The sequence below is a fragment of the Mycteria americana genome, chromosome 1 (assembly GCF_035582795.1).
Source record: "Mycteria americana isolate JAX WOST 10 ecotype Jacksonville Zoo and Gardens chromosome 1, USCA_MyAme_1.0, whole genome shotgun sequence".
Lineage (NCBI taxonomy): Eukaryota > Metazoa > Chordata > Aves > Ciconiiformes > Ciconiidae > Mycteria > Mycteria americana.
In genome coordinates, this window is record NC_134365.1 from 59,159,385 (window position 1) to 59,174,963 (window position 15,579).

A 15,579-nucleotide genomic window follows, 5' to 3' on the forward strand; every position below is an offset into this window, starting at 1 on the left:
GGACACTGGTATCTGTGAGGAAGGATCCAAGAAGTAATGTTTATGGGACCTTGTAAAGAGGCTGCTGTTACATGGTTAATGAGCCTTGACGCATGCAGTCCTTTCTTCTGATTGAAAGGGTTTCTGAATGGCACCAATAAAATTGCTGCCTTATAAACTGGAAAATCCCTGGCGGTAGTGTTCTGGTTTTGATGAAACAGTAAATCTAGGGTGCCATTTTCTGAGCATGCTGCCTAAATCTCCCTCTTGTAGGGGTGGTACTCTCTCCTCTACCTGACCACAGCTTCATACAAGGATCTCGGTAGAGGATTTTTGGCTGTAAAATTTCCTGACCGTAGGTTTATTCTGTTACTGTCTTGGAGGTATTTTGCTACTGAACATTATCTAGAAAAAAGATAAAAAGTGGTGGGCTGGGTGTTGCTACTAAGCTGGTGATGGAAAGTATCTAATGTCGGTTGTAACTGGTGTCCTCAAATGATCAATGATGTCTTTTAGAAGCAAAGTGTGTCTCATGTATTGTCTAGACTGGTATATGGCATTTCTAAGATGTTGTGGTATTTTATTTGTAGCTTATCAGAACAAAGAGATAGGAAGTAAAAGTGTTGATTAAACATTTATGATTATATTTCTGAGCTAATATCTCTACCAAGTAGAGCAGTGAAGGGCTAATCTTGACCTGAACATTACTGACATAGTATCTGATGCTATGAGTATTGGCACATCTTACAAATTGTTTGACGCTTGCCACTTTAATGTGCTTTCTCTTTTCTGCCAGATAATGGCTTCCAAATGCTTAATGGTCAGTGTTTTGTTGTAGGTTTTTTTTTAACTGCTTGCTAGTTTGGTTTGGTTTTTTTTCATCCTCTTGGCAAGCAAAACCTTGACCTTATTGGAAGTTTGACAACTTACCAGTGCTTGCTAACATGAAACTGAAGGAGGGGGAGGCATGCTGTGATGACCAAGGACTCGGAGTACTTAGTATGTGCCTGTCTGTGTCAAGGAATTTGCAAGGCAACTTAAGGCTTTAAAAATCTCCCCCCCCCCTCCCCCCCCTCTTTTCGCAGGTCCCCAATTCTAAAACACAATGTCGCAAAGAGACGCAGATAAGTACCTTTACGTGGACAAGAACATCATTAATAACCCTCTGACTCAGGCTGACTGGGCAGCTAAGAAGCTGGTATGGGTTCCCTCGGAGAAGAATGGGTTTGAGGCAGCTAGCCTGAAGGAAGAAGTAGGAGATGAGGCCATTGTGGAACTGGCAGAGAATGGGAAGAAAGTGAAAGTAAATAAGGATGACATCCAGAAGATGAACCCCCCCAAATTCTCTAAAGTGGAAGATATGGCGGAGCTGACATGCCTGAATGAGGCTTCTGTGCTTCACAACTTGAAGGAGAGATACTACTCGGGACTGATCTATGTAAGTAATCTTGTTTATTGGGGTAAGAGTTCTTGATTACATAGTATGTGAACTTAGCGTAATCACTTTGCTTCTAAAATGTGTACGTTAACCTTTCATTGCCCCTATACACAACTCTCATATGACTTAGCTTCTTCCCTCTACTTAAAATTTTTTCACTAAACTATGCCAATCCCCCTCTAGTTAATGTTGAAGCTTTCAAGGAATGCTGTGGTAAATCTGTCTTTAATGTTTTAATATCTTTGTTTGCAGGATGTTTTGAATGCCATTTAACTTTCTTTTAGCAAGAAGTGAGAGCAGTTGGAAAGTGGTAAACAGGGAGTCTGATCTGAACTGAACCAAATCATAATAAAAACACAGTCCTAGTATACCTAACATCTGAATTGCTTTTTCCCACGTCTGGAGCTTCAGTGGGAAAGAATGCTAATGCCAAGATTTTTGTGTTACAAAAATGCTGGATCTTGTAGTGTCTTAGTAGAGAAGGCACATGTGCCTGCATATACTTACAGATGGGAAATACTTCGTTTTCTTTCCACCCCAAAATGGACAAAAGCAGAGATTCCTGCTTCTTATTGCTGTAGAAATGACAAAGATACCATTTATGGGACCAACAGTCATACACAATGAGGCATGCAGCAACTACTTCACTGAATACCAAAAGTAATAAATAGGGGAAGGTGGGGAAGGAGAACATGGAACTTTGACCTGGTTCTTCAGTTACCTTCTGATTTTCCTCTTCATGAGGCCTCTGTTCAGCCAGCAGATGTTGTTCGTGATAGCCTCTACTTTATTAATACTCTGCAGGCATAGAATGAATGATTAAACTCAGGGGTAATGTAAAATTTGGGTGCAGTGGCTGGTTAAAACAGGAACTAGTGTTTCTCGGTTTATTTATTCTCAAACTAGCCTCTGCAACAGAATTAAAATGGGACTGCCTGAGATGGAATCCTGAGGGATGTAGAAATGCTGGATGTTCAGTGTTTTTAGGCACTGTGAAATCTTCTTCACAGTAGATTAGAAGATCTATTAAAATATATTAAAGAATAAATTTCATATGTAAACATGTATGTAAATACAGTCCTTGAAGAACGTCTGTCTAGATTTCCCCTCCCCCTTTGTGCTGTCAAAACCCAAAAGCTGCCTTTCTTGTCAGATGGAGAAGACAACTTAAGTAAAAACTCTCTGCGATACCTAGCTTGTATGTTTTGGGTTTTTTTGAATGCTTACTGCTTCATCATACCCAAAGGGATATAGTCTTTTATGTAGTCATCTTATGGGGCAAGCTATAGATGATCTCTTCTGCCCTAAGAGGGACTGGTGGTATCTAAGACATCGCATAGCAGGAGTTCACCCTAGCTATCCATCTTGGGTAGAAACCTTTGTGAACTGTTGCCTTCTAAGTTAAGGAGCTTGAACAGAAGCTAGAAACTCGGACTCTGGCTAGTGCTGTGACCACCACTCTTCTGGAGTGGCATGAAGGCATATAGGCAACTGTTGCAGAAATTATCAGAGAACATCTGAAGGATGCAAAGCTGATATAAATTTAGTCTGACTCGCACCTTCTGATCTCAAAATTTTGAGACCTAATGTGGTTGGAGGTCAAAGCAGTTAATTATTCTGTGTAGTCAATAACTGCTTTGACTATTGGTCAAAATGTATTCTCAGAGGGAATAATCTTTGTATTGAGATGAAATAGGATGTGCAAGACCATGGGTAACATTTTTAGAACAGGAAACATTGCTAGGTTATATAATAAGTTGTTGAAAATAATTCAACAGCATGTCAAAGTCTGTTGCACACTATGCAATAGGCTGTTTCACATATCTTGCAAGATATCCTCTGAAATTTCAGACGCAGTCTGTGACTGTAATAAATTGAGTTCTTCTAATTGCATTGTAAGAAGTATAAAAAAAATCCCCACACCCTTCACTCAAGTAAACGTAGCATAGTAATGCTCTATTACAGAATCTTAGTCTTGCTGGAACCATGCTTCTGTGCACTTGTGAAATGGACTGATCTCACCTGTCAGCAGTTCTCACTAAGTCAGGAGATTAATGCGAAGGCTTAAAATACTTTCATTGGAGTGGCTGTTAGTTGATCATTAATCCTCTTGAAGAAAGAGAATACACGCCATGTAGCTCTGGCATAAATGTCTCTGGAAAGATCATAAGCATAATTTAGTTCTGCTCTTGTCCTTTTTCTCTTCTTTGCCAACAGGGCTGTGTGTTTTTGTGGCTTTTTTCTTTTCTTTTTTTTTTTAACTTTATTTTTCTGTCTACCCATCCTATAAAAGGAAGGGGGAAGTCTTATGGCTGGTGCAGACAAATTTTGAGCAGGGAGTGTCAGACATTTCAAGAACTAAGAGCTTGAGTCTGACACCAATTTGCTGTTTCCATGTGTTGAGTGGTTCTGCACTGAGGTGACTTGCTGATAGACTGGCTTTCATATTAAAACTTTCTATTTGGAATGCTTTATCAGAAGATCATTTTCAACTTCTGTGTTGCTTACCTGAACTGCCTTGTTTGTATTCAGTGTGAAACTCGGAATTCAACCTTACATGTTCCAGTTATTTCACCAAAGTTAACAATTGCTGGAAAATAAACTTTCTGATGCTGTCAGCTTTGTGCCATGCTGCAGATGGTCCTTTCAGCTCTTCAGAGCTAGTTTAGCAGTTAGAAAAAACTAGTTTCAGTTTGGACCGTGTGTCACTTGAAATAGTTAGTGAAAGGTAATGCCAGAATTCTATTTTGAGATAGTAATGTCTGAACAAAGTACAGATTTCCAAGCCAGCTATGCTTATAATAGATTAGCCTTTCAGTTGGAGCCTTGGGTTCAATTCAGGGATTTATGCATATAATTCTTGTACTTTAGTAAGATGAAGATGACTCTTTCTTGTGGTAGGGCTGGCAGCTTCTGCTCAATATAATTCAACTTGCTTCCTATATAAAACTCAGTCATGTGCTTGACCAGCAGTCGTGACGTGGAGGTCTCGCTCCGTTGCCTATCCCAGCCTTGATTAGTTGCCTGTCTTTATTAGACAAAAATATCACTTCACACATCTGTCTGAGATCATTATACTGCAAGGAAACTTCCCTTAGGTATTTCTCCTGGCAACCAGAATGTTGGAAGAAGGTGATGGCTTCTTCCTGCATACCTGCTTCATGGCTTCATCACTCTAATTGAAATTAATGTCTTCCATTTTCTAAACTGTTGCTCTCATCTGTAAGACTGCTTCCGCCCAGCTTCATACCTTTACACTATTCTTACTTGAAAACTGACAATTCTGATTTGTCAGCAAACACAGCCATAAAAAGTCACAAAAATACAGAAGAAAACTTTACGTTCCTTATGGAATGTTGCCACAGTACTTGCTACCACTTTTCTTTTGCTCTCACTTCTAATCCCCCAAAAGCAGCAAACAGGCATTTAGCTTTATTAACCTCTTCAAAGGGGAGGTAGGTTCGGTCTGTGGCATGAGTTACAGGTTTTTTGTGGGGGGCAACAGGGACTATATAGGGCAACTTCTTTTGGTTACTACGTGCATGTTGCTGCTGCCATGGGATTTGAGGCAAGATGGTTGCTAATGCAGACAGCTGGAACTGGCAGCCTAGAGGGTTTTTGTTTACTTGTTTTCCAGAACTCTGATAAAATTACAGCTTTTCTTCTAACAGTTCAGTTGACTCCAATGTCAGTTATTTCTGTGCCAGTATAAGGAAAAGGTGTATTGCATGTACTGTGAACATGCTAGTCGAGTCGACTCCTTTCTACCTCTTGGTCCTACTGTCTTCCACTAGTATAGTCAAAGGTCAGGAAAGCATGACCCAGTCTTTCAACTGCTATTCTGTGCTGTACAAGTACTGTCTGACATGATAGAGAACTGAGGCAGAGGCAAAAGGAACTAGCATTGCCCAGTGGGTTTCTGCAAACTCCTTAAACTGTTCCTTTCAAGCACTACCTCAAACCTAACCTGAGTAGAGTATCTCACTGGAGCTTAGCTTCCTAGAACTTTAGAAGTCCTACACTAAAAGGTTTTTAGCCAACTTTGATAGTTTCCCACTTTGGAAAGAGATTTAGTATTTTCTGTAAGATATTCAGATATTCCTCAAATACTTAAAAAAACAACAAAAAAAAGTAGGTCTGGAAACATTTCCTGATAGTTTATACTGGGGTACGGAAAAGGAACCTTAAATACCTATAAAAATTTTGCTTTCTGGGGGACATAGGGTGAAAGCTGCATATAAGAGTGGGCTAATTACTTAATGTTAATAAGCCGGCATGTAGAAAATTTGGATTTGAGACCATAAACTGTGTAGTAGATGCTATTTTCACCCTTCTGATCGCTGTAGTCTAATCCTTACCTTTATCTAGCTAAAGAGGCTAAATCTGATTAAGTACTCTCTGCGCTCATTGTGGAGAACTCCTTACCACTCCCAAACACTCTTCATTGAGCAAACAATAGAAGGGATGGTAGCAATAGAAATAAAAAGTGCCAAATGTACAATCTTCTGGTAGCACTGCAAGTTGCTTTAGAAAGCTGCTTCTCTCCAGATGTTTCAAACAGCTGCCTCTAAAATTGACAGGGAACTAGAGTAGCTCTAAACCCCAGAAGCAAGGCTTGGAATGCTATTCTTAGAATATCTAGGAAATATCTAAGAAGCCTCTGCTCTTCCTATTCCCTTTGCAAGTAAAATGTTTGTTAGGGGTTTTTTTTAAGGTATTCAGATCTCAAAGATATTTTTTTTTTTTCTTTCAAGAAGCTTAATATTTTCACTAGAAGTATTTTGACAGTTGTCTTCCATTAGAACTGTAGAATTTAAGCCAGTGGAAACCAATGGAGAAATTGAGGTTTGTTGTCACAGATCAATTAATTAACCATTTGAGATTAATTAGAAGTAAACTTTGCAAATGTTGCTGACTCTTGGAGCATGGAATACTTCAGAATTGTTTTCTATATTGACTAGTTCAGAACTATACTACAGTAATGACCTTACAGTTTTGAATCTAGTTCTAATTATACTCATTACATTACAAATCATGAAAGTGTTCAGGCTGGAAGGGTCTTTAGGAGGCCATCTAATCCAACTTCCTGTTCAGAGCAGGGTCAACACTGAATTCAGCCTAGTCCAGTGGTCTTCAAAACCTCTAAGGAGTACACTGGTCTTACTTTTCTTTTAGTAACTATTTTGGCTTGAAGTTTTTATTACGTTGTAGTTGATCAATTACTGGATAAATCCATAGCAGACATGAGGCAGAACATAATAAAAATGCGTGTTTCTAGGAGCTGAGCACTTACCTTATAAAATGAAATGGACACTTGACTTGCATATAGGAACTTTGAAAGGAAGAAAAACCAGTCCTATTGGACTGTTAAGTAGCCAGGGAGCAGGCCAGTTTGATATCAGTGTGACTAATGTGTCAGTTGATGCTCTGTGCATACTTGGAAAGGTTGAGTACTAGTCAAGTTGATATGACTTTAGCTGTTGCTCAGATTCTAATATTGCTTAGTGGGAAGCATCCCACATGGCATCACTGGAAGAAGGACTTAAAAAAGGACTGGTTGGTTGGTTTGTTTTTCCAAGTAATATACTATTAAAATGTGCAAGTATGCAACATTTTTAATTCCTGTCTTTATTTGCTGGGATGTTTTCTTTCCAGACCTACTCAGGCCTGTTCTGCGTGGTAATCAATCCTTACAAGAACCTGCCCATATATTCAGAAGAGATAGTGGAGATGTACAAAGGCAAAAAGAGACATGAGATGCCCCCTCATATCTATGCCATCACAGACACAGCCTACAGGAGTATGATGCAAGGTGAGTGCTGACTGAGATAATGCCTCTTGTTGAAATCACAAGTCAAGGTTGCAATCAGAACACTGTAGGAGAACAACAACTCACTGGTATCAAAAGGCATTGTTGCCCCCTGTCCTTTCTTACAGACACCTGACACCTACTTGGTACCAGCTTTTGTGTTCAGGTGAATAGCTTTCTCCTGCTTTAGTGGATTGAAGAACCTTACAGAGAGTCTGGCAAGAGCTAAACTTGACATAAAGAACAGACTGGTGTGAATGCATGGGTTCAGTGAAGCAGGCAAGGAGAACTGAGGTAGTGAACTTTCCCTCTCAGTGATGAGCCTATGGAACAATAGCTGTAGGTGGGCAAGTATGTGTATTGGTTGATGGAGGCTTTTAACAAAAGTATTTAAAATCCAGTCTTACAGTCTGGTTGGGTGAAACAAGCTTAGTATAACCTGCATTTTGAAGTGCGATGATCAGTGGTAGTTTTACTGATCAGGAGTTGTTTGGTTACGTTCTTACTCTGTTAAGAATAAAACTTACTATCAGGCAATATTAAACACATCTGTTGGCTTTCCATAGAATAAAAGAAAGCAAGCAGATTGACCTATTTCCCCCCCCCCCCCCCGTGTATACAAATGAGAGGTAAAGAACCATATATATTATCTGCTGCTTGTTTGTCACTTGAGGACTTATGAATATGGAGCTCTGAATGTCCTGTACATACCCCCCCTTTTGAGAGGAGGTCTTTCACAGAGTCAGTGCTTGTGTTTGGGATGCTTGGAGAGTGTTCAGGTATGGAGGTATTTTGTGCTTTTCTTCCTGATTGTAGCTGCATTATATGAAGAGGCATGCTTTGTAAGGTTTAAAGGATTTAATAGACAGTTTGATTTGGCGTGGCTTGTATGAATTTGATTACTCCTTTATTTTCTGATGACTAGCAATGATTAAGGTATTTGTCTCTCCTAGGTCTTGTCATTAGCCTCACTTTTTTGAACAAAGGCTAGATACAATAAAATCATGCTTTAGAATTCCAATTAAACTCTGTTTTAAAGAGTTCTGCTTTCCTCCTGCCCTCACTACCACTTGCACCTCCAAGCATAGGAGGACTTATAACAATATGGTTGCCCAGACTGGAAAGAGAGCAAGAAAAACTCCTTCCACTTACCTGCGTATGTGGCTTTAAACAAATTTTACGTGTGAATGCTGAGAAAGGTTGCTGAAGTGTGGTGCCGTGCCGTGCAGAGCAGAGCACATGGGAGAGCTAACATGATGGATCAATTAAGCTATATTTGTAAAAGCCTTGGGTGGGGAGGGGTGAGCCATACAGACATGCTGCAGTGGACTGGTGGCAGGATACCGATGGCAATTTGTTGAAGATGTGGCAGCTCTTGAAGAAATACAGCTATACTACTGATCTGTTACTCTGAAAGGAATGCTGTATCCAGAGGAAAAAACCTGTGAACCTGGACCTATATAGGACCTCACTTCCCTCAGACAAAGATGGATCTGCCATGACGGACAAGGACAGATGCACTGCCTATACTATACGTGGCACCATGGTTGTCCATAAACCTCTTATCACTGTTTCACTTCCTTTATTACTTCCTTCTCTCCTTTGCCTACGCCTTGTCAGCTGAATTACCAACATGTATTTTTCTTAAAGAAGCTATTGACTTAACCCTACCGGAGTTACTGTTCCCTAAAAAGAAATCTTTTCTACGTAGAATCAGAAACCGTTTCTTTGGCATTGTTGTAAGGAGATTGAAGAAGTCCTTTTCCCTCTATAGACAACAGTTAAACCATTTGGAACTGCACGTGCATGCATCTTGTCCTTCATCCCTGCCAGGTATATCGGTATGTGGCAGTGGATATCCAAACAGCTGCAATTCTGCAACAAGGCACAGGTGACCTTCCCTGGTCTGGTGGTGGTTCAGAGCTAGTGATGAATCTACATGGAAATTTTCTTTCCTTTTGCAAAGAGAAGGTGTCTCTGTCAGACTACTGCTTGAGTGATGTCTAAAACTCAGAAATCCCATACTTGAATTGCTTTGGTGTACAAAGCTAAAGAATGGCAGCCCTGCCTCTGTTTTCCTAGCATGGGAAAGTTGCTATGAGCTCTGCTGGAGTGTTTACCTTTCCCAGAACAATTCTAGCTATGCAGTATTCTCAGCAGTATTGACAGTCTAGATGTTTACCCCAGCTCTTCTTTGCCTGGTTTGAGATATCTTGTTGCTGACTTTTTTGAATGCTTTTTGGATGTGAATATCATTCCCAGTTAGCTTTTGAACTAGCCTGCTTTGACCTGTTTAACTAGGTTTGGAAAGATTTTTGTGTGTGTCTTGCTTCACACGTGTGTATGTGTGCTAGCAAGAACCTAGAGATCGTTTTAGGGTTATTTGCTGCCTTATTTCCTTATTGGAAAGGGTAACAGTAGCTTTCCAATGTCTGCTACTGGGAGTGAAGGTGAGTAGGTTGTTGCGGTGTCTTTGGTCCTGGCTAGCCTCTAGAGCAATGGAAAGCAACATTCCTGTTCCACTCTCTCAGTTTTGCTTAGCAGTGGGGGAGGCTTGGTGCATCAGCCAGTGGTATGGCAGGAATCTGTACAGAGAATAGAAGATGAAAGGGTCTGGTGCTCCACATGAGCCGGAGGCATTTAGGATTAGGCTGCCTTCCCTAGGTTATTTTCAGAGCCCTGAAGACTGGGAATCCTTCATGGTCTGGAGAAGGATAGCAAGCTGTTGACTCTGACTTCTGTCAGCATGGGGTATAGTTATCTCTTAAGCTGACAGAGCGGAAAAGCCTTGCATGTTAATTGATTTGGACTCTGAATTTTTTTTGGTTTTCAGTCAATTTATGGTATTCTAATAAGCAGGCCATTCAAAGGGACATTTGTCAGGAAAGGAATTGGGAAGGGAGAGGATGATGAGAGCTTTATTCCAACCTCTGCTAATCCAGAAACTACTTAACCCTTTTCAGGCATCTATGCTGATGCACTATGGGTGAGCTTGGTCCTCTTTTTGTGTCTACCCTGGTTACTCTGTTCACAAAAGTGTCATGTGGCATTTATATATTGCAAGAGATTAAATTGCTTTTTGTTAAATTTCACTAGAATTACTTCCTTGAAGCAATAACATGATGGAGAAGGTGTTCAAAGTGATTTTTTTTCTTTTTTTCCTCCTTTCTCTGACCCAAGACATTAAGACTCCGAAATGAGACGAAAATATTATTTTGCTGCACGGTACTTAAAGGGGCTTCCTGTGCTTCAAGAGCAGAACTCTGAAAAAAGTGTAACATTTTTGTTTTCGGAGAACACAACCATTTATCTTCATGTTTCTGTTCTCTGGGTAACCTGGATGCCAGAAGCCTCAGGTCTGACTGCTTTCAGAAGAATTATTCTTCTGGTGCTGATGATTGAAGCACAGTGCCTGCAAGTGGAGTGGTGTCTTGAGCAAACAAATCATTATTCTAACGCAGCAGATGTACACTGAAGGGGTACATTCTTTATCTCAATTCATAGTCTCCAGGGGATCTATTTAGAAAAACATATTTTAAAGCTATTAAACAGCACCTGTTTGTCTATTTGGAACACATATAGGGAATTTGCTATGTCAAATACTGATAGAAGCTAGAAACTTCATTGGTGTCTGGAGCATGATGGCTCTTTTAATGCCACTGTCTGAAACTTTTGTAATAGGTTAGATCAGTATGGCTATTCTGGTCTCTAAAGTTCAACCTCATCAACTAAGAGATAGGTAGGAGAGGGAATAGACAGTATATTGCTAATGAATATACTCCATCTCCTTTCTCATCCAGTTTCTCCGCATATTAGCGTAGGGCTCCTAACGGTTCACTGAACAAAACTCTTAAGCATTGTGCAGTGATTAAACCCTCCCTGACCTTGATGGATTAGTCTGAAAAGGAGCCTGTGCAGCCAGCACCTTGCTGGTATTCACTTGGGAGTTAGGTAGTCTCTGGATTTGGTGTTTAAAAGAAAAAATCCTGAAGCATAGTAACTTCATGATGTTTATTGGCCTTGTTACATGAAGGGAGGAAACAATGTTAGCTATTGTAAGACAAATCACTTGCTGTTGCAGATCTTCACATGGACCTCAGGCCCAGTTGTCATTTTCACAAGAAACAGTCCTCTAGATCTGCTTCTATAGAACATGACCTTGAAGTATTTTATTTGTAATTCTTAGATGTTTACATATTTCTTAAGTTTCCGAGCTAGTAGAACACTTCTGTTTTAACTTCCTTGGGCTCAAGTCTTCTTTCTCAGCTCGCTTCTTAGCATTGGTCTGCTAAGCTGCACTGTATATTGCACTGTCCCAAAGTGCATCTTTATTTTCTATACAATATTCTGTGTGTGCTTACCAATTCAGGGATACTTGATTGACAGAGCTGTTCAGATTATGTAGAGGCACAGATGTCTCTTTCAAGTTGCATGTAAAGGTCAAGTTCAGTTTCCACTAAACCCAAAGGAATATAGCCTATGGTTTCACTAGTTTGTTTCCAAGATTTGTCCAAATTTCTGATGCAAAGGGCAATGTTAAGTTTGGATACTAATTACAGACGATGTTCATGTTGATGGTGTTTGTATACAAATGGCAAAAGATGTACGTGGTTTCTGATTTTCTTAAGAAATGTTTTACATGCTTTGAATGACACGAGGTTTCTAAATGCAGTGCTAAAAATCTGTGTCTCGAAATGTGGTTTTCAATAGAACAAGGAGCTAAAAAAGAGTCCATTGCCCACTTTTTTTTTTTAGTAGTTACCACACCCTTTTTGCTTCATTCCTGTAAACCAGAGCAGGAGCTCTCTGGCAGTCACTTATGTAATGGTTCAACCCTTGCTGTCAGTCTCCCTGCAGTTCACTTTTAGTTTCATGAGTTGCCTGAGCTTTTGCAGGCTGTATACCAGTTTTTCTTTCCTGTCAGAACTTCATAAACATTTGTGTAACCTAAAATTACAGCCTAACTTGTTTTCCTGTTTTGCTATCTCCAGATTCAATTAAGGAATGCTAGAGGAAGGGGTATGGGCTCTAGTCCAAAAATGACTTGGGGAAATAAATATTTGCATTTGACCCAGTAGGATATATTTCATTTTTTGAAATGAAACTTACTTTTCTCCTCGTGACTGTCCTCAAACTTGAGATAATGCAAAGCTGAATCTTGGCACTGAAGTGTTCCTGCCAACTCAAGTGATTTTCCCCTCTTTTGCATCTTGAAGCTCTATTGTTCAGCACTGTCTTGAATATGCTATGTTTGTCCTTCATTTGATTTAAAAAAAAAAAAAAAAAAAAAAAAAACCAACTTGATAATAGGTTATTAGCATTTTGAAACTTCTCTCTAATGTGATAATGCAAAAGCAGGCTCTCAGGCTCTGTTCTAGTGTTGCCCTGGAGTGTTTTTGATCCTACCCAAACCACCATGTAGGTTAAAGCCCACAGTGAACGTTTGATTAGGTTTTATGCCAGCGGGGTTGTTCTGAGTAGCAGTGTGTCAGGTGCCTGGGGCTCCTCCTGTGTTAGAGCCCTGAGGGAAGGACACTGGTTTTAAGATTATGTTGAGGTCAGAAGAGAAGTTTGAAGAGGGACTGCAGAACCAAAACTACTGCGTGGTTGAAGCACTTACATGCATTTAAGACTAATTCTTGCTTTAGGTCAACTCTCTAACTTGGTCAGCCAGCCAGTTGCCTAAGCTGGGCTACAGGCATTCACTGCGATGCTAGGGGAGCGTTATAGTAACGGAAACCTAGAGGGCCAGGCTGCTCAGTTCTGCCAGACGCTTGGTGGTTAGGAGGGGGGTGGTACCATCTAGCTATGGTTAAGCTTTTAGCCTTAATGAGTCAGCTATAGGCAGGGGACTGCAAGCCAAGCCTTTGCCTTTCAGCTACACTTCCTCTTAACTGGAGAGATGATGTCACCATTGTGTGAATGCTATATTACTTCTCCTTTTATGGAGATGAACAAGCTTGAAACTGGAGTCACTCATGCAGAGGAAGTGGGTGATAAAGGCCTGCTAGGATGTTCTGTAACTGAGATGTGGAGCTTAAATTGCACATTCTCTTCTAGCCTCCCAAACTTTTTTTTCTCCCATCCGAAAACATCTAAAAACAAAATTCAAGAGTTTGGAGCTCTATTATCAGTTATGCCAATATATTTGACCACAGCAGTTCAGCATTCATTCAGATTTGTTGTTTTGCAGTAGAATATTTGGCTGAGGACTTTTTATGTACAAGATGTCTCTCTTGTGAAAACAAATTTTGGTTTAATTAAGTTTTTAATGTATGCTGAAGGTCCTGGAAGCAGTCTAAAATGAGGTCTTTTATTTTTGGACTGAAGAAAGTCAAGAATGAGTTAGATATTATGCTTTTTTTATATATAGTAAAATTAATCTACTGATCTTATTATACCATACTGATGTATAGCTTAAATTTGAAGGATGTTTTACTTCCTGATTTTCTGGATGCTTGAGGCTGCTGCTTCGTATGATCACTTGAATACTATGGTGATGAGAGCTAAAGAAGAGCCTAGATAAAAAGCTTTCCTTGCCAGCTGGTCTGAAATACAGAACTGTTGCTATAATTAAATAATGAGTTGTTATTCTGGATTGTTTTTAATAAGTGACTCTGTTTAGGATTAAAAAGCAGATGCAGATTTCTTTTAATCAGGCGTTTCTTGATTGTGTTATTATAAGCAACCGAGTTTATGGTACCTAGCACATTCTCTTTTGCTGAGTAGGTTGCTTGCACAACTGACAATGGAGTAGAGGCAAGTGCTGACTGAAGTTGTGCAGTACGCCCATGTTGAATGATCCTTTAAAAAAAAAAGGGGTGGCGGAGGCCTCTTGTCTGGGCAACTGAATTCTGATTCGTGATGGCACAAGTCAGTATTGTATGGTGAATGAATATTGGCATTTAAAGCAATTCTTAATTGGAAGTATGTCTAAGAGTTACGCTTTTGTATGCATTAGCTCTTTGGCCCTTTGGTCTGCTCCAGTTTCCTGTTGCTCAACACATTATTCGAGTTGTCTGTCTGTACACAATTAGAAGAATTCCAGCTATCCCAATGACTGCTGCTTTGCAGTCCTGGGAAAGAATTTCCCCCGGATTGCAAACAGGAATGTTGCCTTTTATGGCAGTGTCTGCATACTGCCGGTGACTTGCCTGCACTTGCAGGTACGTTCCTGATGGCTTAAAGCAGAGGTGACTAATGCAGCTGTAGCAGGCCACCAGGAAAGCATGTTGGGAGAGGAAAACGTAGTGCCAAGAGGATTTTGAACACAGTCTGTGACTTTCCCTTCCTGAGCACCTTTCAACACCTTGCTCTGTGTTATAGCGTGTTATAGCTCTGTGCTTGCTCCTTTGGGACTTCTTTGGGTCACTCCAGGGTGCTCTTGCTACCTTGCCTCATTGGAATGAGGCTTGAAAAGAGCTTCTCAACTAAGTGCAACAAAACTTGTCATGATCAAAAAGTGTTCAGTGCCAAAGAGCTTCTGAGTATTATCTGATGTTGATCATCTTTTTCTGTTGGGCAGTTGGTTTATCTGTCTGCTTACCAATGGGGTTTTTTTTGCTGCAATAAGGATCCTTTTCTGGAGGAGATGGAAGGGGAAGGCATGCACTTTTCAAGTGCGTAGGGCTCCATTCTCTATATGAGGAGCCCCAGCTCGTAATTCCAACACTAGAGTTGACTACTGGGAGTAAGGAGCACCTTCCTTAGGGTTATATTTTTTCTTTTTTTCTTTTTTTCCCTCTCTCTCAAATTGGCTTCTTAGAAGAGCCTCTGCAGTACCTGAATGTGAGTATAACCTTTTCTTGGACAAGTGGGCTGCTGGTTTATAGTCAAGCTTTCAAAAGTCAGATGTTATTCGGAAGCACAATCTTTTTCTTTCACATAGCTGCTTTGTGATAGAGAATTGCACCCAGGTGTCGTGCTACCAAAGAATACATTTCCTTAGGCAATCCATAAATGAATCATTAGTTATTCCCCTGATCCACCCTCAAAGTGCCCAGTCACGCAGAGGGCTGGCATGTGCCTGCTGAGCCCTTGACCCACTGGGAACCTTGAATGGGTGGAACTCTCAGAGCTGGTTAACATCTACTCTTTGCCTGTCCCTCAGCAAAAGGGGTGCATATCTTAAAGGCAATGAATAAAATTCAGCACTTGCTAGTAAAGCTGCAGCATCTAGTTTTGAATGCTTAAGAGTTTGCTAGACCAAAACCATTTGACTGATGGTTTTCTTCTGTTTGCTTTCTTCCAGTCTTAGGGCTGATCAGCTCTTTCTGAGAACAGTATTAACAGGGATAAAGCAGATTATTTTCCTCTAAATTTTTGTGCTCATCTGCATACAGTCAGTTTCCAG

At 40.3% G+C, this 15,579-nt stretch overlaps 1 protein-coding gene across 1 annotated transcript in view; it reads left to right on the forward strand.

Moving 5' to 3' along the window:
* Positions 1-15,579, forward strand: part of MYH9 (myosin heavy chain 9) — a 71,817-nt gene that overhangs the window by 14,815 nt on the left and 41,423 nt on the right. Inside the window, exons 2-3 of the mRNA XM_075501460.1 lie at positions 1,065-1,417; positions 7,073-7,229. Of these exons, the coding sequence (XP_075357575.1) occupies positions 1,085-1,417; positions 7,073-7,229 (490 nt within the window). The 5' untranslated portion in view covers positions 1,065-1,084. The remainder of the gene's footprint in view (positions 1-1,064; positions 1,418-7,072; positions 7,230-15,579) is intronic.